Here is a 25394-nt window from a genome sequence, read left to right as displayed (position 1 = left end):
GGAATTCTGGTAATTTCCTTTCTTCAAAAAAAAATCACTTAAAAGTGTTATTATCAGGGGGGTCGCCTGGGTGAGTTAAGCCTCTGACTTTGGCTCAGGTCATGATCTCAGGGTCCTGGGATGGAACCCCTCGTCGGGCTCTCGGCTCAGTGGGAGGCCTACTGCTTGCCTCTCTGCCTACTGGTGATCTCTCTCTCTGTGTCAAATAATAAAAAAAAAAGAAACAACAAAACAAAACAAAACCAAAAAACCCCCATGTTATTTTCAGGGCATCTGGGTGGCTCAGTTGCGTAAGTGTTCAACTCTTCATTTCAGCTCAGGTCACGATCTCAGTGTTGTGAGACTGAGCCCCACATCAGGCTCTGTGCTGTGTGGGGAGCCTGTTTAAGATTCTTTCTCTCTCTCTCTCTCTCCCTTTTCCCCTCTCCCCCAATCTCCACCTCTCTTAAAAAAAATGTTATTTTCACCTCAGAAGGATTAAATCTTTCCTCCACTGTGCTCTGAAAAAGTCTCAACTCAGAAGTAAAAAGAACGAAAACCAAAAACAGACTTAACCTCAAAAGAGGACACATTTTGGGGCACCTAGGTGGCTCAGTGGGTTAAGCATCTGCCTTCAGCTCAGGTCAAGATCCCAGGGTCCTGGGATCGAGCCCCGCATCGAGCCCCCTGCTCAGCGGGAAGCCTGCTTCTCCTTCTCCTACCCTCACTCCACCTTGTGTTCCCTTTCTTTGTTGTGTCTCTCTTTGTCAAAGAGATAAAATCTTTAAGGAAAAAAAAAAGACACATTTTATGAGAAGTTATCAGTTTGGTGTGAGATTTCTATTCTTTATGTAATCAGATTTAAAAATGTAATGACCTATTTCTGAATATATAATATTAGAAAATGGTCATCTTCAATAATATGTAACTCATTCATTTTAACATTTAGAGCCCTCTATACTAACTCCCATATTTAGAGCCCTCTATACTAACTCACTATACTAATCTATACTAACTCCCAAGCTGTGTGTTCCAACAGTTTTTCTTTTTCTTTTTTTAGTGTGATGTAAGCAATCTTTATTTGAATATATTTTAAGCTTCAGCAACAAATTAAAAAATGATTCACATTATGGTGCATTTATACATGTCTTTTCATCTTCCAAGTGCAGTAAACATTAATTAACCCTGGCTAATTAAAACAACCATGGTTTACAAATTTACCCATTAATCAGCCTCAAGCAAATGCAAAGCATTTAAAGCCTTTCATAATTTGAACCAATTAAAGATGGAAATTATTTTTTTCAAATGAAGAGGTCATAAATTCAAGACACGAAGCCCTTTAACTTAAATTTGATAGTATTTTAGAAAAACTTGGGACAGTTTTTTTTTTGGATTTGGATTCATCAAAATCAGGGTAAAGAATAAATAAAACTACTTGATATGGGCTGAATTATGTTTTCCTAAAAGATATCTTGAAGGCCTCCTCCTCAGTGCCTATGAAAGTGACCTGATATGGAAAAGAGGGTCTTTGCAGAAGTATTCTGGTAAAGACACGATCATACTGGAATAAGGTAGGCCCTCAATCCATGGAGTAGGGAAAACCCTACTGGAGTTCAGATGAGTTCTTGATCATTTTGGAAGAGAGACACAGAGATGGAGACGAAGGGGAAAACACTGTGTGAAGGCAAAGGCAGAGACTTTATCTACAAGGCAAAGAATGTCCAGCACTGTCAGCGGCACGAGAAGCAAACAGAAGCAATGGAAGACATTCTACCCTAGAGCCTTCAGAGAGTGCAGGACCCTGCGGACATCCTGATTTCGACTTCTGGCCTCCAGAATGATGAGACGATACATTTCTGTTGCTTTAGGTCACCCCGTTTGTCGTAGTTAGTGATGACAGCCCTAGGAAACTAAAAACCACCCATAAAAATGAGTATTATCTATTCGCAAATATGATAACCATTTCTGGCTTTAATCATCACATTGGAATAGAATGTGGTTTCTTCCTGAGCCCTTTCCTCTGCGCTGGGATAGGCAGACTGCAGAGAACAAAGAGCTCTATCAAACAGAAGTCTCATCTCATTAGTGTGGAGGGGTTTCCCCCTGAATAGCAGCATGGGTTTCAGTGGTGACCTCATGGCTCTTTCATTTCAGCAACTCTCTTCCCATCTACAGAGGATTCCATCCACTTCCCTTTCTTGACATCCACGGCTGCATGCCTTACCCAGCTAAGGCCCCAGAAATTTCGGATACCAATGTGAGCGCTTAAGCTCAGAGCGGAAGTGGAAGGGCTTCAGTTTCAAACACTCTGTAAACATAAAGGTTATGCCATACCCTCTCTAAGAAGCCAGAAGCTGAGCTGTCCCTGGCAGTGTAACGTGTGGCAAATGCCTGTCAGGTTTCAGGTTTTACGAACCCCAGCGTGATGAAAACGCCACCATCTCTAATGCCACAACCTCCACTCGGCCACCGAACGGGGAGAAGCTGGGACGGCTAGCGCCCACTTCTGGCTCTGAGCGTCTCAGTTTCAAATTTAAAATTCACATTTGACCAAGCTGGATCTTGAAAAAAAGACTCTGCAGCTTAAATGCTTTTCTTTATTCTTGTATGACATACAGATGAATGGAATAGAATATTTTATAAAGAAGTGTGTTTAATAGCAACTTCTAGGTTCTCTGGGTCAAGATAGGAAGAAAATAGGCTTCTGGCAGCCAGTTACGGACTATGTCATGCATATACTTTGTTACGCTATCTGGTCTTCTTCTGCTTTCACACGGGAATGCTGGGCTTTAGTCACTCAGAGACAAAATGAAGAATATGTGGATGAATTAGTGAAAAACGAATGTTAAAAGCCACCAAATCTTTCTATGTGAAGTGTATGCTTTTTACATATCGAAGAGATCTGGTATTTGAAGTTCATAAAAGCAGAGTGGAGGCCGCCAAAGGGAACTTGGTTCCAGTGATTTAGGGTACAGAAGCAGGAAAAATACCTTCCATGGTCTCCCTTGAGTTTCTGAAGATATGGAACCCATGTGCACTAAAGAGATGGGGGCTGAGGAATGTTGGAGAGGGAGGGTACCTTAGACATAGCCCAAAGCTCGATTTACTCCAATGTTACAGACTGAACCGTGCTTCTCCCCCATCCCCCAATCATATGTTGAAGCCTTAACCCCCAATGTGACTGGATTTGGAGACAGGGCCTTTAAGAAGGTCATTAAGGTTAAATGAGGTCATGAGGGTGTGGCCTTGTTCTAATAGGATTGGTGTCCTTTAGAAGAGGAAGAGAAAGAGCTCCCTCACTCTGTGGGAGAAAAGGGCAGATAGGGACAAAGCAAGAAGGCAACTATCCTCAAGCCAAGGAGAGAGAGACAGACTTTAGGAGACCCTGAACTAGTCAAGACCTGATCTTGGATTTCTAGTTTCCAGAACTGTGGGAAAAAAACAGAAAACAAAACAAAACAAAACAAAAACGTTTCTGCTGCTTAAGCTACACCTGCTCGTTGGAGTTTCGTTATGGCAGCCTTGCACTCCCTAACACACTCACCTCATCACAGCCAGATAAAAGAAAAAGCAAAGGTCAAAACAACTTCCTTTAAGGCATTTTTGTTTCTTTCTTTTTCTTTTTGTGTTTTTTAGGAAAGATGATAGCCGAAGATGAGAGACCTAGTACAAATCATCAAGGGGTCTCCAGGGGGAACTTCTCGTACTACACCTTTCAAAGAGATGACAAGGAAGTGATTTATTTCAGAGATGACTCAGTTCAGGGTTTGAAAGTACACGACCTTTGGGGCTTTTCAATTTTCTTTATTTTTTTATGGCCATTTGCCAAGAAAGTTCTCAAATGTTCCACTCTGCTATGTTTCTTCACTGCAGGTGGAGGAAAAAGGGCCAAATGGCAATTTCTCTGTGTCTGGGACATTTCCAGGTACATGGCCTCCTTGCTTTGAGGGAAACAAGGAGATGGTATGTGATTTCTGTGTCCAGTCCCCACACAAGATATTTTAAGAAGCAAAGGAATATAATTTGCTTTGCTGTATAACCTGCAAATTACGCATACCATGGTTAAACAGAGTGAGTCGCCTCTTGGGGTTCACTCCTGGAGGTGGTTCTCAGCATGCCTTTTCTCGGTAGTTTTTCTAACAGTTCCCTGAGAAAGACACATTAGACTCTCTGACAGTTCTCCAAGATAAAGCTTTAGTGTTTGTCGTCTCCAATGCTGACAACTCTGAGCTATTTTGTCAAATTTCCCTTTGACTCCTTATTAAAATAATATCACTTTGAATTTGAAGTGAGCCTAAACGGACAATTTCTTTAAGTAAAATGTCACTATCAATAATAGCAAATGGAGAATCTACAGAAGGAAGAAAAGGTTCTGATAGAGTAGAAGATTCACTGGTTTTGAATGGAGCACAAAAAGAAGGAAATGGGGGAAAAACGTTATGAAAGATGACATTTTCTGATCTAAGCCAGTTCTATGCTTGTGTTATTTATTCCTTTTAGGTAGAGTTAATCAACATTAATAAGCAGTTTATGCCAATCCTTTTTCATAGCTAATAAGAAGCCTTAGCTTGGGTAAATAAGACCATCAGCCCTAGCACATCTAGACAAATTCTCCATGAATCTGAACTTGGAGGTTAGTCATGTTTCACTTTCACATCTTATAGTCACAGCACTGGAAACCCATGGGGCCTATTTACCAGAATATATGAATTTTCAATGACAACAGTAGCCGTTCTACCATGTTCAAGAGCAACACAAACTGCAATCCAAGGCTGGAAGAATCCTTAGGTTTTTGCTATTTCGTGTAAGCAAGACTTCTGAATATTTAAGAACCCCCTGGGGAGGTAAGCAAAATGCAGCTTTCTGTAGGTCAGAGGTGGGGCCCAGGAATGTATGTGTGTGTTTTTTTTTTTTTAAAGATTTCATTTATTTATTTGAGAGAGACAGAGTATGAGAGAGAGAAAGAGAGAGCATGAAAGGAGAGAAGTCATCAGGAGAAGCAGACTCGCTGCCGAGCAGGGAGCCTGATGTGGGACTTGATCCCTGGACTCCAGGATCACGACCTGAGTCAAAGGCAGTCGCTCAACCAAAGAGCCACCCAGGCGCCCAAGGAATGTGTATTTTCCCCTAGAATTCCTCTGTATTGTTGAGCTTCGATTGGCCCCAAGAACACATTAGAAAGTTATGGTTTTCAGAATAAGAATTTCCATGGGAGGATGTTGGATGAACTCTCAGATGCCCTTCAAAGGCTTACAGCAACCAGACTGAGCACCTCAGCAAATGGCAAATAGCTTTTCTATTTAGTGGCTGATGGCACAAAGCTGCAGCATTCACGTAAAACAGCGGGAAAACTCAAGCTAGGAGCCCTGAGTCAGTCAGCTCATCGCACTAGCCTGCTCTATTGGGCTGTTCCAAGGATTTCAAGCTCAAGCCCAGATGAACAAGATCTTATATAAAACCAGCACACTCGGGGCGCCTGAGTGGCTCAGTTGGTTAAGGCCTCTGCCTTCGGCTCAGGTCATGATCCCAGGTCCTGGGATCGAGCCCCACATTAGGCTCTCTGCTCAGCCGGAGGCCTGCTTCCTCCTCTCTCTCTGCCTGCCTCTCTGCCTATTTGTGATCTTTGTCTGTCAAATAAACAAATAAAATCTTAAAAAAAAAACCAAAAAACCCAGCACACTCAGACCCAATCTCCCACAGATGGCTCCCGATTCTGTTCTAATGGGACAGTTTTTTTTTTAAAAAAAAAAAAAGCCTACATGTTCACACCCAAGTGCGTGAAGACCTGCCTTGATTTCCCAAGGGCTCTGGCAAGACATATTGAACCCCTTGGGCCTTGGCTGTCTTTATAGCACGTTCATAGACACTAATTCTGATCAAGCCACTAAATCCCCCAAAACCCTTAGTGTGCAAATTAACAGGTTTGCTTCCACTTTTCTGTTCCTTTGAAGAGGTATAGACAGCAGTGTGGAGGAAGGCCCTCACCATCAAAGAGATCTAGAAAGCTAAGTCACTCGCATATTGTCATACAACATCTGACCTACATATGGACTCCATGATAACCAACAGAGAGGCTGTTTATGACCCCTCTTTTTTTGATAACCGTGTTTTAGTAAATTCACAAACAGTCCTGCCTTTATTTCACTAATATCTAAAGGAAATTTAGATATTTCTTGAAACAGTTTCTTTTTTCTCTTTCCCTCATGATAACTGGCATTGCCAATAGGAGTTTGGAAAGTGTTCAGTGTGATTCTTAGCAGAAAATTGAGGGGCTATTCCTGTCATTGTTACTATCCTCAAAACACTTAAATTTGGTTGGTTTACTCCATTTGTTCTCAGTATTAAGAAAAATTGCTAAGGGTGCCTGGGAGGCTCAGTGGGTTAAGCAGCTGCTTTCGCCTCAGGTCATGATCCTGGCGCCCTGGGATGGAGTCTCGCATCAGGCTCCTTGCTCAGTGGGGAGCCTGCTTCTCTCTTCTGCCTCTCCCTGCCACTCTGCCTGCTTGTGTGTGCGCGCTCTCTCTCTCTGACAAAAAAACAAATAAAATCTTTTAAAAAAAACCGCTAAGAACTTCTAGAACTCATTTTGACTGATATCAACTAAATAGATGAGTATAGGTGAATAGAAAGTATAAGTAGAAAGTATAGCAATAGCATATCAGAATGTACTTCCTTCCTTGTTACTAGAATCACAGACAAACTGAGAGCTCTTAGGGTAACCATGGAATTTATGTAATATCCTGGGAGAAAAAACCAGATGAGCTAACACGTTCACTGATTATTTAGACTGGTGGCTTAGGCCATTTTCACCTAAGTTTCTTGGAATGTTTTATTTCCAGCCAAAATCACATACTGCAATTCCCTTATAACTTTAGGGGCTGTGAATCTCAAAATGAGAGAAACAAACTAAAGGAGTGTCTGACAAGGGGAAAATGAGTCTGGTATATCACTTGTCTCTTCTTTATAGTTATTTTAAAGGTAGTAATGCTGATCAAAAAAATACAAACAGGGATAACTGGGTGGCTCAATCGGTTGGGTGTCCTACTCTTGGTTTTGGCTCAGGTCATGATCTCAGCGTTGTGAGATGGAGCCCCGCGTTGGGTTTTGTGCTCTGCGCAGGGTCTGCTCAAGATTCTCTCTCCCTCTACCCTTCTCCCAACTCATGCTCACCCTCTAAATAAACAAATCAACAAAATCTTAAAAAAAAAAAGTATCAACAGTGCAGAGGGGTGTTGAAGTTACAAGCAGTAGTGTCATTGTTCACAAGTGCACGAGTCAGTGCATGTATCTGCAGGAATCTGGTGTTAAATTAGAAAAGACCGCATGTTTTATGAGGTAGAGTCAAATGATCCGATAGGTGATGCCCATACACCGAGCAGTAGCTTATGAAAGTGCTTTTTCACTTGCGCTTATCATGACAGTAGTAGGACAGCAGATTTTTTAAAATTAGTAATTTGATAGTTCAAAAAAATTATGTTTTGATTTATACTATGTAATCAAGAGGAGTCGTGCAACGTGGATGACTGCTCAGCCATTCTGTATCCGTTCCAGTGAGCTGGAGCTGCGTAGTCAATGAATTAGTCAGCTAGAATAACGCATTTTGGTTCTCATCTCAAACATTTTTTGGTGGCATCTAGCTTTTTATCATGTGGATTTAGAATGTAACTGTGGGGGCGCCTGGGTGGCTTAAAGCCTCTGCCTTCAGCTCAGGTCATGATTTCAGTGGTCCTGGGATCGAGCCCCGCATCGGGCTCTCTGCTCAGCCGGGAGCCTGCTTCCCCCTCTCTCTCTGCCTGCCTCTCTGCCTGCTTGTGATCTCTGTCTGTCAAATAAATAAATAAACTCTTGAAACATATTTTAAAAAAAATTGTGGAAGCTGAATAAATAGTTCCCTGGACCCAGGTGTATTTAGCTTGGCCTCAGCAAGGACACAGAACAAATACCAGTGGATAGAGACATCAGAGTGGAGGTAGTCTTCAGTCTTACTGACCAGACGTATGAAGTGGCCCATCTCAGTCGCTCTAAGCCTTTGAAATGATGTGGTCGAGCCAGCTGAAAACTAAGGTTCCCTTCTCTAGTAATCTTCAGTGAGTGATGGTGTAAGTCAGGAACGGCTGTCAGACCCCTGACAATGGCTGTTTGTCACTACCAAACACCAAGAGACAAGGCAATCAACATCCCTCAGCTGAATGAGTACAGCCTGCTCCCCAACTCCATTTCCCCCAAGTCTCCCCAGGCAGATTCTAAGTAGGAAAGACTCTGCCCCATGCCCGCAACATATCTGAAAATACAATCTGGAAAATGGTAGGTGTTTAATAAATACTCATTAAGATCCAACACCTTTGATTAATTCTTGGATCTTTTTGCCACTCAAGGTAGCAAATGATACGCCTATGTCCTTTTCTTTTATTGTGGTAAAAAATATGTACACATAAACCTTACTATTTTAACCATTTTTAAGTTTAAGTGTTCAGCTCATTGGCATTAAATGTGTTCATAGTATTTATTATAAAACCATCACCAATGCCTTTTCCCACTTTTTTTTTATCTTCCCAAACTGAAACTCTGCACCATTAAACCTGAACTCCCCATTTCCTCCTTCCCTCAAGAACTGACAACTATTATTCTATTTTCAGTCTTTGTGAATTTATTACTCTAGATGCCTCCAGTCTATCTCTAGATATAAGTGAAATAAAAAAAAAATAGGGGATGCTTTGTAAATTTGCATCTCATACTTGTGTGGGGGCCATGCTAATCTTTTCTGTGTTGTTCCAATTTTAGGAGATGTGCTCAAGTGAGCACTACAGATATACCTCTGAAACCTTCTAGTACCGCTTATAAATAATTTGAGCGGTGACTGAGAACTAAAGTGTTTGTCAGAGATATCTCAGTGGCAATGAGAATGGTAGTTTCTTTTTAAATTTTTTTGGATAAAATCTGACAAGAGAACTATAACAATTTAAAAATAATAACTATTAACCATAACAACAAAGTTTCATATATAAACATTTTAGAAAATGCTTATTAGTATATTAGAAACTTATGAACAGCAAGAAGCATCTGTTATTTGGTCAAAGTCTTTAGGTAAAGAAAACAGTTTTAATGTAGTACAGAAAGGTCACATTATGAATGATTAATGCTTTCCCATCCAGCTAGATACATTAATACTTTTCTTATGGTGGATGTCATATCAAAAAGAGCATGTCTGGCAACTTTCCTTTTTTTTTTTTTTTTTAAGATTTTATTTATTTATTTGACAGACAAATCACAAGTAGGCAGAGAGGTAGGCAGAGAGACAGGGGCTATCAGGCTCCCTGCTGAGCAGAGAGCCTGATACGGGACTCGATCCCAGGACCCTGAGATCATGACCTGAGCTGAAGGCAGAGGCTCAACCCACTGAGCCACCCAGGCACCCCACAACTTTCCTTTCTATCAAATATACTGACTACCATTTGAGAGTAAACCCATTTTTGTAATTCTTTCAAGTCAGTAATCAGTAAGATGAAGGTAGGCTTTTGGCAGAAGAGTGACTAATTCAGAATTTTGAACAGCAATCTTTCAACCTCCCCCGACTCCCACCCCAAACACAGAATGTGAAATTTGGTTTGCTTCTGGAGTTTCCTAAATAAAAACAGTATGAAATGCTAATAAGTATCATCATTTTAATAAGAGATGTTCCCTCCTGGGATACCTGGGTGGCTCAGTTGGTTAAACATCTCCCTTCAGCTCAGGTCATGATCCCAGGGGCTTGGGATGGAGCCTCGTACCAGGATCCTTGCTCAGGGGGAGCTTTCCCCCCTGCCTGCTGCTCCCCCTCCCCGCCCTGACAAATAAATAAAATGTTAAAAAAAAAAAAAGAGAGAGAGAGAGAGAGACATGTTCCTTCCTGTACTCCCAGTTCTCCACTGCTCATGGCCCCAGAAGTTCCTTTGTAACTTGGCAAAGCTTCAGAAGCAACTCACTATTGTCACTATTACAGCCTTGGAAAGAGAAGACATGAAGCGTGTGCCACGGCCCAGCTGGCTCAGGCTTTTGCTTCTGCTCCCCTTCTTCCTTCTCTAAGAGGATATTATCTATGGTCTCTGTGCATCGTGGGACCAGGCTTACCAAGTTCAATGTGAAAGAGGAAGCTGAACACATGGTTTTTCTCTCTGCTCCTAGGAGATGGGCAGGCTCATCTAAGTGCCCCCAAACCAAGAGCAAAGGCACAGAAAATTTAACTCATGTTTTAATAAGCCTATGTAAATGAATAATATTTATACAAAATTAAACACATTTGGGATGTCTGGGTGGCTCAGTTGGTTAAGGGTCTGCCTTTAGCTCAGTTCATGAACCCAGGATCCTGGGATGGAGCCCCACATCGGGCTCCTTGCTCCGTGGGGAGCCTGCTTCTCCTCTGCCTGCTGCTCCCCTGCTTGTGCTCACCTCTCTAACAAATAAAATTTTAAACAAAAAATAAAAAACATTAAATAGGCTATTTTAAACTCACTGTCTTAGATTAATATATCTGTGAACAATAGTTGTAATTAAGTAACACCCCTGGCCTTGGGCCTTTGATCACCTGTTTCTGACTCAAAGTCCAAAAGACTATCTCTGGATAGTGTTTGGATTCATAGCTGATCAACATTCCTTTGTACAAGTGCCTCATAATTTGAAATAGGTTAGTAGACTGATCTCTTGTTGATCAGGTACGTACCTTACTGTCTAGGACTTACTTTCTCAAGAAGCCCATTGTAGAGATGACAGGAGAACAGTTCACAAAAGGTAATGGGGCTCGGTAGGGGAATGCACGGCTGTTTCTGAGTTAAACAGCCAGAGGTGAACTAACATTCCTTCCATATTCTGTCTCACATGCAAACACATTCGTCTCATTGCCAGTCTTTGTGGAAATGCATCTCAAAATTAATCTCAATTCCAATGCACCTCTATATCCAGGGTGACATATCAACTACACTTTTCTCTCCTCTTTCAAAATATAAACCTTGAAGGCAGCTGCTTGTGAAAGGCAAAATAACCAGCTCCTCTTCCAGTCTAAAAATCATTAGTTGTTCCCAAGACTCTGCCAAAAAAAAAAAATATATATATATATATATATATATATATATATATATATATATATAAAAATAAAAAAATAAAATAAAATAAAATAAAATAAAATCAGGACACAACTGCCGGAGGGCTGTATGCCAGGAAGGAGTCTAGCAGCCACCGCTGTGGTCAGGCTTCACTCCTCAGTTATTTTTAGTTACTAGATTTCTTTTTTGGATTTTGATTCAAATGACAGGACCATACATTACAGCTGGTGAATTAAGAAGCAACTTGGGACCCGTACTGGATCGTCCCAGGAACGGGTAGAATTGCTGCGGGAGGCACTGCTTTGAGCTTCACGCACTTGGTCGAGGTGTCCACACACTGAGACAGAAGAAAAACGGCACGAGAACAGACAAAAACTACTGATGTGTAACAGTCAAGCAAAATTTTTGAGTAAAAGGTGCCAATTTGCTAAATTAATTTGCCTTTACTTCTAAGCAGTAACCCTCCTGAATGGGGTAAAAATGTAATCATTTCATAGTGGATATCTGTTCAAGTAGCTAGAGTGTTAAGACTTCATTAAAGGAATTACAATAGCAGTACTACCCAAATTGATCTACAGATCTAACGCAATACCTTTTAAAATTCCAATGATATTTTTACAGAAATAGGGAGGGGAAGACCCTAAAATTCACATGGAAAGGCAAGGGATGCCAAACAGTCAAAATAATCTTAAAAAAGAACAAAGGTGAAGATTCACATTTCTCGATTTCAAAACGTACTACACAGTTACACGAATCAAAACCATGTCATAGTAATAAGACAGATGTACAGACCAAAGGAAAGGAACTGAGAGTCAAGAAATAAATCCATGCATTTCTGGTCAACTTACTTCTGCCAAGGGTGTCAAAACCATTCAAGGCAGAAAGAATTCAGTCTTTTTCAACAAATGGTGCTGGGATACTGGGCGTCCAAATGTGAAAGAATGAAATCGGATCCTTACCTCACACCACTAATAAAAATTCACTCAAAATGAAAACAAAAATAACTTAAAATGAATCAAAGATTTATTTGCAAGAGCTAAAGTGTAAAACTCTTAGAAGGAAATGTCGGTATCAATCTTTTGATCTTGGATGTGGCGATGATGCTTAGACATAACGCACAAGCGGTTACATAAAAAAAGGTTGCTAGGGACGCCTGGGTGGCTCAGTGGGTTAATAAGTCTCTGCCTTCGGCTCAGGTCATGATCTCAGGGTCCTGGGATCGAGCCCCACATCGGGCTCTCTGCTCATCAGGGAGCCTGCTTTCTCTCTCTCTCCACCTGCCTCTCTGCCTACTTGTGATCTTTCTCTCTCTATGTCAAATAAAGAAATAAAATCTTAAAAAAAAATTGCTAAACTGGACTTCAGAGTTCAAAAATTTTGCGTGTTCAAAGGCTATCAAGAAAATGAAAAGACAACCTACGGAAAGAGAAAATAATTTTCAAATCATATACCTGTTAAGTCTAGTATCCAGAGTATAATAAAGAACTCTTCCTATTCAATAATAAAAAGGGCAAACAACCCAATTAAAAAATAGGCCAAAGGTTTGAACAGATACTTATTTAGACCGAAAAACTAATCCCCAGGGAGCCCCTGCAAGGACATGAAGTGAACAATGTGGTTGATGCCTGAGTCATCTAATGATGGCCAGTATACACCTGAACTGCAGGAAACAAGATCAACATACCACTGTGAATCACAATTTAATGTCTATAATTTGTCTGCCAAAACAGTGGAGGTTGTGCTTATTTCTTTAAATAAAACCTTTTGACATTCATCCTTCCTAGAAAGTATATATATATATTTTTAAAGTAGGTTCCATGCCCAGTGTGGAGCCCATTGTGGGACTTGAACCCACAGCCCTGAGATCAAGACCTGAGCTGAGAGCAAGTCAGATGCTTAACCGAATGAGCCACCCAGGTGCCCCTAGAAAATATAATCTTTTCAATATTGCTGTAGGATTGACTTTTCCTTTAAAATTATGGGTCAGAAATACAGAAAAGAAAATATCTATTTGCCAGAAGGAAAATTATAAACATTATTCAGGAAAACTGCTGCCATTTTCTTGAGTCATTTACAGAGTGATAGTTTACATATGACAAGTTATGTATGTCAGCTTCTAAAGGCCTTTATCAAGGATGTCCACAGATCATCTGGGATGACACATACATTGCAGTTTTAGATTCAATAATTAAACTCCTAATCAAGAAAAGGACAGCTTACACATCACATCCAAAAAAAGTATCGAGAGCTAAATACACACAAAACACTGAACTAGCCACTATGGACTTAAGGGCTGTAACCTCCTAAGACTTTCTGCAGACCAGCTGGGTTTGAGATATGAATTCACTGGTGATGACAGGTTTTATTTTGTTGGTTAGAAACATATTAACATGGTAGTCAAAGGGTCAGAAAGCTAGGGCGCTACTATTATAATATACTTTCTCATTTTCTCATATATAAAATAAGCATTTCGATGCAGAAAATTCTAAATAGCCAAAGAAATCTTGAGAAAGAAGAACAAAGCTAGAGGCCTCATGCTCCCTGATTTCAAATCAGGTTATAAAGTTCTAGTAGTCAAAAGAGCAGGTATTGGGGCGCCTAGGTGGCTCAGTGGGTTAAATAAAGCCTCTGCCCTCGGCTCAGGTCATGATCCCAGGTTCCTGGGATCGAGCCCCACATGGGGCTCTCTGCTCAGCAGGGAGCCTGCTTCCCTTCCTTTCTCTCTGCCTGCCTCTCTGCCTACTTGTGATCTCTGTCTGTCAAATAAATAAATAAAATCTTAAAAAAAAAAAAGAGCAGATACTGGCATAAAAATAGACACATAGATCAATGGAGCAGAACACAGCCCAGAAATCAACCCACATATGTATGGTCAATTAATTTATGACGAAAGAATCAAAAACATACAACTGGAAAAGGATATTCCCCTTCAACAAACAGCGCTGGGGAGACTGAACAGCCACATGCAAAGGAACAAAACTGGACCCTATCTTACACCACATATCAAAAAGAATTAAAAAATGGATTAAAGACCTGAATGTAAGATCTGAAACCATAAAACTCCTAGAAGAAAACAGTAAGCTCCTTGAAGTCAGTCTTAGTCTGATTCTAAAGGCAGAGGTAACAAAAGCAAAAGTAAGCAAGTGGGATTGTATCAAACTACAAAGCTTATGCACAGGAAAGGAAATTACCACCAAAATGAAATGGCAGCTTACTGAATGAGAGAAAAATATCTGCAAATCATATATCTAGTAAGAGTTTAATATCCAAAAAATATAAAGAACCCTCACAACTCAAAAGCAGGAACAAAATACAAAAACAAAAAAAATACAAAAGCCCACAAAAACAATCTAATAAAAAAATGGGCAGAGGATTTGAACAGACATTTTTCCAAAGAAGACCTACAGAGATGGCCAACAGACACGTGAAGAGACACTCCACATCATAAACTATCAGGGAATGCAAATCAAAACCACAGTGTGATTGCAGCTCACACTTGTTAGAAGCTAGTATCAAAAAGGCAAGAAATAACAAGTGCTGGTGAAGATGTGGAGAAGAGGGAACCTGGGTGCGCTGTTAACAGAAATGGAAACTGGTGCAACCACTACGGAAAACAACACAGATGTTCCTCAAAAATTAAAAACGAGATACCCTACGATCCGGCGATCTCACTTCTGGGTATTTATCCAAAGAAAATGAGGATACCCCCGTGTTCACCGCAGCATTACTTATAATGACGGAGACATGGGAACGACCCAAGTGTGAATGGATAGAAGATATGGTCTACACACATGCACAAACACATGTACATACATACACACATATATAGTCATTACCTACAGTGGAATATGATTTAGCCATAAAAAAGGATGAAATTTTGCCATTTGTCAGGATGGACCTTGAGAGCATTATGCTAAATAAGTCAATCAGAGAAAGACAAATATGATACGGTCTCACTTATACGTGGAATCTAAAATAAACCATACTCATAGATGTGGAAAACAGACGGGTGGTTGCCAGAAGCAGGGGTTGGGAAGTGGACAAAATGGATCAAGGGGGGCAAAAGGTATAAACTTCTAGCCAGATGATAAGTCATGGCGACATAATATACAACATACTGACTATAATTATTACTAATGTATGCATATTTAAAAGCTTCTTAAAAGTTCTCATGACAAGAAAAAAAACATCTTTTTTGGTCACTCTGTATAGGGACAGTTGTTAACTAGACTTATTATGGTGATCATTTTGCAACATATACAGATACCGAATCATTATGGTGTACACCTGGAACCATTGTAATGTTTTATGTCAATTATACCTCACTTTAAAATAAATAAATAAAGAGAATGGGTCCATTCTGGAAGAGCAACTGTCGTGCTAAGAGGGGGACAAAGATAACACATGTAGAGGCCGGCAAATAAACACTGGCCGTACCTGTAGTTCAGGTGACTGCACTGGGAAACTTGTGAAAAGGAGCCTGGAGACTATCATAAAACTAAAGGCACATGTCTTTGGAAATTTATGACTTAAATACTTAAATCAGCTATAAAATAATAAATATAAATAATAAATGGACGTACACTTCTTTATGAAAAATGAAACCAGTAAGTTGACAGTGGTAGTGATCTCTCACTTTGTCTTAAGATTTATTTTCTCCTTGATGCTCTTCCTTGACTAACAATTATACATAAGGATACTTAAAATTCTCAGTAGGAATGAATGTTCCATTTTGTTCATTTGGCAAATGCTATAAATAGTCTATTTTAAACGTAGACTGCTTTGGATTCATTAAATCCCCAAACCAGCAGGATTGTTAGGGGCAGAGAATGGAAACACTGTCTCTGAAATAAGCATGCTGAATTTTCCCCCAAGAGTAGAGCATTTTATCAAGAGGCCATAGTAAAATTGTAATAATAAATTATAAGCATTCTTTCATGAGCTCGAGTTCCTTGATCTCCTGACACATATTTCACTCCTACCCCATTCACTGCGGATTTATTCAGCCAGAGACCTTTCCAACATCTGGTTTATAATAACGCGTGTTTTTATTAATTTTGAATGCTAAAAGAAAAAAAAAAAGCCCAGGGTATGAAACAATGATGCCTTGCTTCCCCTTTGCTTCCTACTGCCGTCCTCATAAATTGGTCCTTACAGCATTCTGTGAGCCAGAGGTCTCAGAATTGTGAACACCAATTTTTTTAGCCTTGAGGTAGCTGCAAAGTGAAACACTTTGATAAATAACCTCCGTGCTGATTGAAAGGGTAGAAAAGAATCCTTTTAGCAAAGATTTAAAGAAGATTACAAAGGGCATAAAACCCCAATCATTTTGAAATAGCAATTTGACAAAGCAAAGGGTGAGCTGAACAGAGATGAAGGGATTCTGCCTCTTGGAAGGGTTAAAAGACAATTAAAACAGCACAGGGGCATCAAAGAGGATGCGTATTTTCATGAACATACTGATTCTATCACTTGCTGGATAAACAGCAAAGTCCTGAACAATTATTTTAAATGAAGAAGGGGACTTCCCCCCCCATAAATAATACCGTCAGCCTTTTCTTGCAAGGAAACTTCATAATTTGCATGCAAATAACTTTTGTTTCTTTAAAAAAGGGAAAACACAAAGTAATATATGGATGTGCCTGGGAACTTGCACAAAATAATTCAAACAGAACTGAAAAATTACTATAAAATAATAAAACAGCAAGCTCTCATAAAGCAAATCGAGCAGTTTTGATAATTCATACTCATTGGTGAAGCAAATCAAATGAACAGCCTCACACTCTGACAAGAAAGTAAAACCAGACAACATACTTAAGAGATCAAGAATGTCAAAGAATGTGAATTGGGCAGATAACCAAATGGCAGAGGGTCATGGAAGTAGCACGGACAGATGGGAGTCCTCGGGACAGCACCGTGGTGAGCGAGGCCAGGGCCGAGTTCACGGGCATCATCATAAATCCTACGGTCCGATCAGCTACCCTTTACGGTCCTCGCCAATTACACACCAATTCCCATTTTTGCCCTTCCTCTTTCCACTGTGCCTAGCTTCTTCCCCATTTTTGTTCATAACAGAGAATTCTACGCTAATGGGAGCATTAATTTACTGAAACAGATACAGCTATGTCACTGAAGATACCAGCAGTGCCTAAGACTAGAAAAGACCCATCATCTCAAGAGCGCCTGTTACCCCTGACCAAATAAAATAAATATAATAATGTATTAATATATATAAAATAAAATGATAATAAATATAATTTTAAAATGACCTAATAAAATGACCTAATAAAACTATTCTATTTTCCTGCAGATGTTTTATTGCATTAAACATGTCCTAATTGCTCACATTTGTAAGCACAGATTTCTACATTACAGGCAAGCGTTTGCAGGTACTTCCAGATTTTGCTATTTTGCCAGTGGATCCGAACTTCAGGATCTTCCCTGTTTGCACAAGACTCGAAATCTAAAGTTTGATTATATAAGAAAAATGCAAGTCCGACTAGTGACACAGACTCTCTGAAACTATTAGAGTGTAAGACATAAACCAGAAGAAATCTGTGAAGATCCTATTTAGAAAGGAATTTAAAATAAAACAATACGAAACAATAACCCCAACAACTTCTATTACAGAAAATTTCAAACTTTTACAAAAATAAAGAGAACACTACAGGGAACGCCCACTCTGCTTAACCAAACGAGCACCCATGGCTAACCTTATTTCATCTATATTCCTCCTTTAAAAGTGAGTTATTTTGGGGCACCTGGGTGACTCAGTCCATGAAGCGTCTGCCTTCAGTTCAGGTTATGATCCCAGGGTCCTGGGATCGAGTCCCAAATCCGCTTCCAGCTCAGTGGGGAGTCTGCCTTTCCCTCTCCCTCCTGCCTTGCCAATAGTGCTTTCTCTGCCTACCCCCCCCCTCACTCAAAAACAAAAACAAAAACAAAAAAAACCCTAAAAAACAAAAAACTTAAAAAAAAAAGAAATAAATAAGTGAGTAATTTTTAAATGTTAAAGGATGCAAATGAAGAACAATGTAAGTAACGAAGCTCAATCTAGAAAAGGCATTCTCCCCAGGGCGCTCTGTTCTATCTCTCTGATACTGGGAACTCTTAACCGTAGGTAAATAGGTCTATTCAACGGACTTCATTAAGGCCGACTTCTCTTTCCACAGGAAGTAGCTATTTAAAAATGGAGGCAGGAAGGATTTTTTTTGGAAAAGTTATCTTTCAGGATTTGGTATCTAGTACATTCAGAATGACAAAAAATTAAAAAAAAAAATAACATGTTCTTAATCTAAGTTCTTAGTTGACGTTTGCTTTTTTGGTAAGGAAAAATTTCCACCATTCTAATTTATCCGAATATCCTCCCTGTCAGTGAGAGCTGAAGTTCACTGTATTGTCTTACTCTTGGTTATTCCGCAACACTCAAGATATCTGAATCACCATCTGTTCCGTGGAAGTGTGACTCATTAGCGGCCACTGTTTTCACTAGTTATTTTGCTGAATAAAGAGCTCTGATAAGTTAGTGAGAAAGAGTCAATCATAATTACCGGGTGAGAGTGATATATTGGTCATTAACTTTCTATTCCTTTGCAACGGCTTATTTCTCTATAGCTTGGTATTACTAACAGTATCTCAGTTGAAGAAACATAGGAAAATGAGCTTGTTAAGACAGGTATCAGGCAAAAATACATCCCTCTAGAAGACTTGAACTCCACGTCATTAAGATTGATGATTTCTTTGATTTTGTCCTTTGTACAACCGAATGGAGACTTTTCTTTTACTTATTTGAAAAACAGTATTTTAAACGTTCCTTACAAATTTCTACCCCCAAATAGAGGTAACAGGAATGTTCATTTCTTGTAGAAATGTAACAGAGTGGAAGATTAATTGGCAAGCCTGTCTTCAACCCATGGTACAGACTAAACACTCTCCTGATGATCCTCTTAAGATCTTGCTCAACACTGAACTCCTTCTGAACAGAAGTTCAGATAAAACATGATTATGAAGTTTACACGATTGAATGGCCTGAAGGATACTTGATTCCGTGTGTTAATACACATTAGAGCACAGCATCGTCACCTGCTACACGCCAAATGTTTGACAGCAAGACAACATTTACAGGGCAGTATTGAGTTAGAAATAGGAGAGTGAATAGCATTGTCACGTTATGTAAAAACCAAGCTAAGGGGGTTTCAGCCGCTTCAGAGGAGGAATTCCTGTCAGTGGTGTACCCATCTACAACATCCGGGGTATTCTGATTTCAGATAACCTGCATCCATTTCCAGCTCGATTAACAAAGGCCAGGTCTGTTACGGAGAGGGATAGGTTGCTTATTTCCTGACAGCTTATGTACCAAATCTCTGGAATACGTACACTTCTTTAATGTTGAAAGATCCACTTGCGTAACTACTGCCAGTGTGCTTTTATGAGGTAAAGTTAAATCAATATGGGCATTTGGGGAGTTTGTGGAGACTTACATTATGGGATGCTTTACTCCCTTTCCAAGAAAAACAAAAGCAGGAGAACTTTCTCAGATGAACTATGAAACGAGGCATGAGGAGGAGCTGGGACATAAAAGATAGTGAGCATACGATTTCAATTTCCTGGTTTTGAGAACTAGCATAATTACCCAAGGTGTTACTGTTGAGAAAGGGGGTGATGTGTATACCAGACTTCTCTGTACTGTTTTTCCATGAGTATTTGATTATTTCAAAATAAAGTCTTAATGAAAGATGTGGGGGCCGCACATTTCATGACATTTAAACAACACAGCTCAGAGAACATTCATGGCTAGTGGGGGAGGGGCACCAGAGAAAGACGCGTCACTGAATAGAACAGTAACTCTGAAGTCAGACGACAGACCCGGTGCTGTGCTTTTGCTCTGCTACTTAGGAGATGTGTGCCACAGACAAGTACGTTTTTAAAATTCTAAGTCTGAGCTTCTTCATCTGTAAAAGGGGGATACCATCCCCCCTCGTGAGGTGATGATGACTTCCATCCTCCAGCAGTTTCACTATAGAAGGGAATCTGCTCTTTCTCCTTCCATAGGTCAGAATGCTCCTGACTCCCGCTGCAGACACACTCAGGTGGTTGATTTCTTTCTCCGATAGGAGAAGAACATGTTTAAATGCTCCGCCTCGAGAAAAGAGCTTACTTACCAACTTCATCCTGAATCTCCTCTGCCACAGCAGGCACGTTGTAGAGCAGGGAGAGGGACTGGTTCATGCGCTCGTAGATCACACGGAGATGCGTCATCACCTGCCAGAAAGGGCGACAGCTCCAGGTAAGCCATCTTTGTAACAGGGAAAAGTTGCTTTCCTTACCAAGCACCGCAGACAGATACAAACTTCCAAAATAAAACGGACAAAACTCTGCTGGAACTTGTGACCTGAAAGGTCATCCTTATTTTTCTTGTTCTCCCATTCTCTATTTTCGAACGTTAGAGTTGCTTTAACTTCCCATTGTATTGTATGCTTGCAGCCGTACTTACAAAGCCAACTGAAAAGAGCATTTTTGATTCCGAATATTTAGGGTCCCTAAATAACCCCTAATGCCCTACATATATTTTTGTGCAAATTTTTCAAAAGATTGGACCATATTTCAATTTGACTGGAAATTTCTTTCATTCTATCTCTCCATCCATCCAACTATCTTTTTACTTAAAATTCTCCTATTTAAGAAAATGTAAAATTTCAGATTCCCAGAGTTAGATCTCGTTTGTCAACCTTTGGAGATGGAAATAAAACCCATGATTACGGGGCCTCATTTAGGCTCACATTATCTCTAAGCCTTGTGGTAGCAGTGGAGTTTACGATCGCCTGTCACAAGTTAGTTGAACCAATTTTAGAGGTTTTGGCTGACACAACTTTTGTTGTCTTCACTTTAGTCATCAGAGTTTTAAAGGGTTCCTTAAGAATTGGCAGGAGAAGACACTTAAGATGTATGTATTTTTTATTTTCATAAATCAGAAAATGTCAAACCATATGCTGGTCTAAGACAAGCCTTTAGCATTTACCAGACATTAAAGAACTCTTGCTATAAAGGTAAGTACCCACAGGAAGGCTGCGAAAACCTAAAGATCTAACTGAAAGGGCAAGGCCACTGGACTGTCCAGGCTGCACACAACGACCCACTCTGTGTTTACCTGGGACCGGATCTGAGCGGCTTTCTTTGGATCCACCATGCGCACGTGCTCAAAATGCTTTAGGGTGTGCTGCCTGTCTTTCTGCTCGGCACGGACATACTTCTTTAGCATGTTGAACACATGACGAGGCTGTTGTGGGGAAAAAAACAAAACTACTTTCACTTTTGTGCAAACTACTACTTATTCCAGGAGCTGTGCATCAGAGGTCCCACTAACTCATTGCAGAACATGAAAGGACTGTGAGTCACCTTTTTGCAATTCTCCCACTACTTTCTTAATGGGTAATTACTTAGTTGATTGGCCATTTTTCATTTCGACAAGAGCATTTAGCATTTGACATATATAATGACTGTCCTTAAGCAGCATTTGCTTTTTAAATGGCAGTATTCTGCTGCAGAGAGATGATTTTGGATCTGTCATATTTAAGTTAGGTCCTTCCCCAAATACATGGACGGGGGCATATACAAGACACATTTCTACAGGCACAGTCTTCATGGTTATCTCAATGGTAACGCTGCAAAAATAGTCCCACCGCCAGGAAGCATATAAAAATATAATAATCAGGGGCGCCTGGGTGGCTTAGTGGGTTAAGCCTCTGCCTGTGGCTCAGGATCCCAGAATCCTGGGATCAAGCCCCATGTTGGGCTCTCTGCTCAGCAGGGAGCCTGCTTCCCTCTCTCTCTGCCTGCCTCTCTGCCTACTTGTGATCTCCCTCTCTCTGTTAAAAAAAAAAAAATTATATATAAAATAATCAAAATGAGAAAACAGACGAACACTACTCATTTGTAGACCAAGGAGTAACTGATAAGCTTTAAGACACAGGAAACTTTCCCAAGAGCAAGGCCAGTAAAAAACTGTAGTTCTTTTACTTTAAAAAAACTTTTTTTTTAAAGATTTTATTTATTTATTTGTCAGAGAGAGAGGGAGAGAGAGCGAGCACAGGCAGACAGAGAGGCAGGCAGAGGCAGAGGGAGAAGCAGGCTCCCTGACGAGCAAGGAGCCCGATGTGGGACTCGATCCCAGGAAGCCGGGATCATGACCTGAGCCGAAGGCAGCTGCTCAACCAACTGAGCCACCCAGGCGCCCCTACTTTTAAATTTAATTCAATTCTTTCTGCACCAGATTCTAATTCTTCCAGCAACAATTAAGTTTCTTTAGCGCTTCTATTTTTTTTCTAATTGGTTCTATTTCATTTTTAATCTAATAAAAAAGGACAAACACTCCTTTGTCTTAAATGATTCCACTGCTACAGGTATGCTACTATGTATGTAAAATGATTTCCAAAGGTACGCATCTCTTCATCATTAAGACAAACAAACAAACAAATCCCTATGAAAGCTCATGTCAGACAAAGAACTTGGCCATTTGGGCAAAACCAGTTATTATTAGCTAGGTCACGGGCACCTTGAATGCTAGTTGGAAGGTGTGGAATTTATTTCCAGAGATGGTCTGTTGGGGCTAGCGTGAAGGCTGTAGTATTCTATGGGATGTCCCGCCCCTTCTCCTTTGGTTAGCTTAGGGGTCACCTCCTTGACATCACAGGTAAAAACGGTATCCTTTTCTTTGTGCTCCCATGAAATGTTATGTATATCTCCATTACTGCACTTAACACAGTCTAATAAATTATTTATGTTTCTGACTGCTTTCTTCAACTGCGAGACCCTTAAAGGCCAGATTTGGTTTTTCTCAGGAATTACAGTACCCAGTGCCTGACTCAGAAAGGGTCACTTGCTTACTTTACGCTTTCCACATTCATATGCTTAGATCACATAGATCCATAGATCCATAGATCACATTCCTACACTTAAGAAAGCAAATATTCACAAGAAAATAAACCTGTGCTCATCTGCCTTATTTCTTTTACCCTACAAGAAATGTGCTTCCCCATAATTCCAAAAAAGGCAGATATTGCAGCTGGAAACCTAGCTTTTGGCAACACATTATTATAATTCTCATTTGTATTCTGAAATCTAGCTGAATCTACAAATCAGAGAATGATCTTTTAAACCCTAAAAGAAGAAAAGTAGTAAAACAGGTAACAGTTGACAAGCTGTATCGATTATATTTCTGTATTTAAAAGATGACTGGCTTAAAGGCAGGCTGTTATTGAATGTGATGGATCTCTTATATGAAGGACTACGCAGGCAGGAGATGACATACCCTTGATCCTTGCTTGTTACTCGACACCAAGGCCGACACAATTCTCCCTCTAGTTCTATTACAACAATACCTCCAAGGTCGGAGACAGAAAGGGTGACAACTAATTACATGTATTCATGATGTTCCTGCCCCTGACTGGCTGTATGTGCTTTCTTAGTAGCCCTATTTCACTTTTTTCCCTCGAAAAGGCTTCCCTGTTTTGAAGAAAATAGAATTTTTTCTTTAAAGAGTTCCCATAAGCATAAACGCTTCAGTTCAACCTAAGGATTGCTTTCATCCTATCTGTCTGTCTGTCTGCAGCCAGTCACCTCTGAATGTTCCTCTAAGGCCTTCCATCCCGAAACGATGGTCACGGCCAGGTGTGTGCAGCAGAACGTAGACTCCACGCTGGCCTTGGCATTACATTAAACCTGAATCTCCAATTAAAGAATGGGGGGGGGAATTTCTGATAACTAGCATCTGGGTCTCCCCTTTCCTCTTCTACTATCAGCAAAAACAGCACACGCTCCCACTTGCAAGTAACTATTTTTAACACCAATTTTAAAATGTACGTGAGAGTCCTCAAATTATCTAGGCCTCAATTTTCTTTTCTGTGCAATTCAGATAACAGTATTTTTCATATAGAGCACCCTGAGTATTAAAAATGTTCTGTGCTGGGGACCTAGGTGGCTCAGTCAGTAGAACATCTGACATCATGATCTCAGGGTCCTAGGATGGAGCTCTCTGCTCAGCAGGGACCTGGCTTCCTCCTCTCCAATCCCAACCCCCACTACTCATGCTCTATTTCTCTTCCAAATAAATAAATAAATAAATTTTCCCATCAACCTTATGACTGGGCTTTTAGGATAGATAAAAAAAAGCACCAAGAAGCTAAGCTTGAGGGCTATGTGGCTTGTTACGCACCTAGTCACAGAGCTGTTCCTGGGGTACAGTGAGAACAGGTGATCCAACTCTGGCTCTCAAATCTGGGGTCTCGATCCCCACGTGATCCTGCCTTTTAAAGAAACTCTAACATGGACCAAGGTAAAGACAGTTCCCAAAATTAACTTACAGAGTTGAAAACAAAGCAATAACTGAGTGGTTAGAAATGAGTCTGTTCTAGGAGACCTTGCCCGAGTATCTAGTGCTTATACGCTCAGATAATAGTCTTTGGGGACATGATAACACTCGCTCTTTCCACGTACAGAAGACCATCCAGATTAAGCTTATTTACTGTCTCATCTGCCATCCTTGGTTTCTGGCACTCTACTCCGGGGAGGTGAAACAGCAAGAGAGGACTGTCCTTTGGCAATCTGTTTAGGATTACTAGAAAATGATAAAAGGTATTATAGTTAAAAGTTAGGCTTTTGTGCCATGCTGTGGAATCTAGTTCTAAAGCCATCCTTCTCATCTATTAAGAAGGATAATTAAATGCTGAATGTGTTCACATGTTTAAAATCGCTTATCTTATTTAATACCAATATTTTCTTCATTTCAGAAATATATTCCTAACTTCCGCCATCAAATCCCTAGAGCTTGACAATGAAACGGTAGCACACCAGGATCTCTTGATTCCCCAGGCCCTCACATGTTCCTACCAGGGAACAAAGCTCCTGCCAGGATAACGAGTCCTAAGAGCCCATTGTAAGCTATGACCTCATCAGTGTTTATATGAGCTCAGATACACATGATGTGTGTGTCTAATACAAACATCAGCCTTTTTCTTCCTAATGCCTACGCCTCGGGACATGAGATAATTCAGGAACACATTACCATGAGCCTCAATAAATGAATTACATGGCTCTCCTTGGCTGATTTATTCATGCAAACACATTTCTAAGAATCATGCTTAGAAGTGGAAACAAAAATCAGATTAGCTCTTATGGTGGAGTAGGCAGATAAATCATACCAAATAAAATGGCAGTAATGTCTACACCTCGGCAACAAATATTATTTTTAGGTAACAAGGAAAAACAGGTAACATTTCCCTATGCTTTTATATTTTTCATTTGTTCTATGTTTAAAAAAAAGGGGGGGGGCCCTGTCTTTGGTAT

The 25394-nt window shown here is 40.2% G+C and overlaps 1 protein-coding gene and 1 non-coding gene across 9 annotated transcripts in view; both read right to left on the bottom strand.

The window, feature by feature from the left end:
• Positions 1-25394, bottom strand: part of LOC122908359 (amyloid beta precursor protein) — a 271290-nt gene that overhangs the window by 43128 nt on the left and 202768 nt on the right. For all 8 annotated transcript variants that reach the window (XM_044251072.1, XM_044251073.1, XM_044251068.1 and 5 more), the window contains 2 exons: positions 21202-21330; positions 20216-20315 (listed from right to left, as the gene is read on the bottom strand). In XM_044251072.1, coding sequence (XP_044107007.1) covers positions 20216-20315; positions 21202-21330 — 229 coding nt within the window. The remainder of the gene's footprint in view (positions 1-20215; positions 20316-21201; positions 21331-25394) is intronic.
• LOC122910986 lies at positions 8678-8781 on the bottom strand. The gene has a single exon (XR_006385334.1). It is a non-coding gene; the product is annotated as a U6 spliceosomal RNA (small nuclear RNA).

The sequence above is a fragment of the Neovison vison genome, chromosome 6, assembly GCF_020171115.1.
Source record: "Neovison vison isolate M4711 chromosome 6, ASM_NN_V1, whole genome shotgun sequence".
Lineage (NCBI taxonomy): Eukaryota > Metazoa > Chordata > Mammalia > Carnivora > Mustelidae > Neogale > Neogale vison.
Note: the sequence above shows the minus strand (reverse complement) of the source record. Positions and strands in the feature narration are given on the sequence as shown.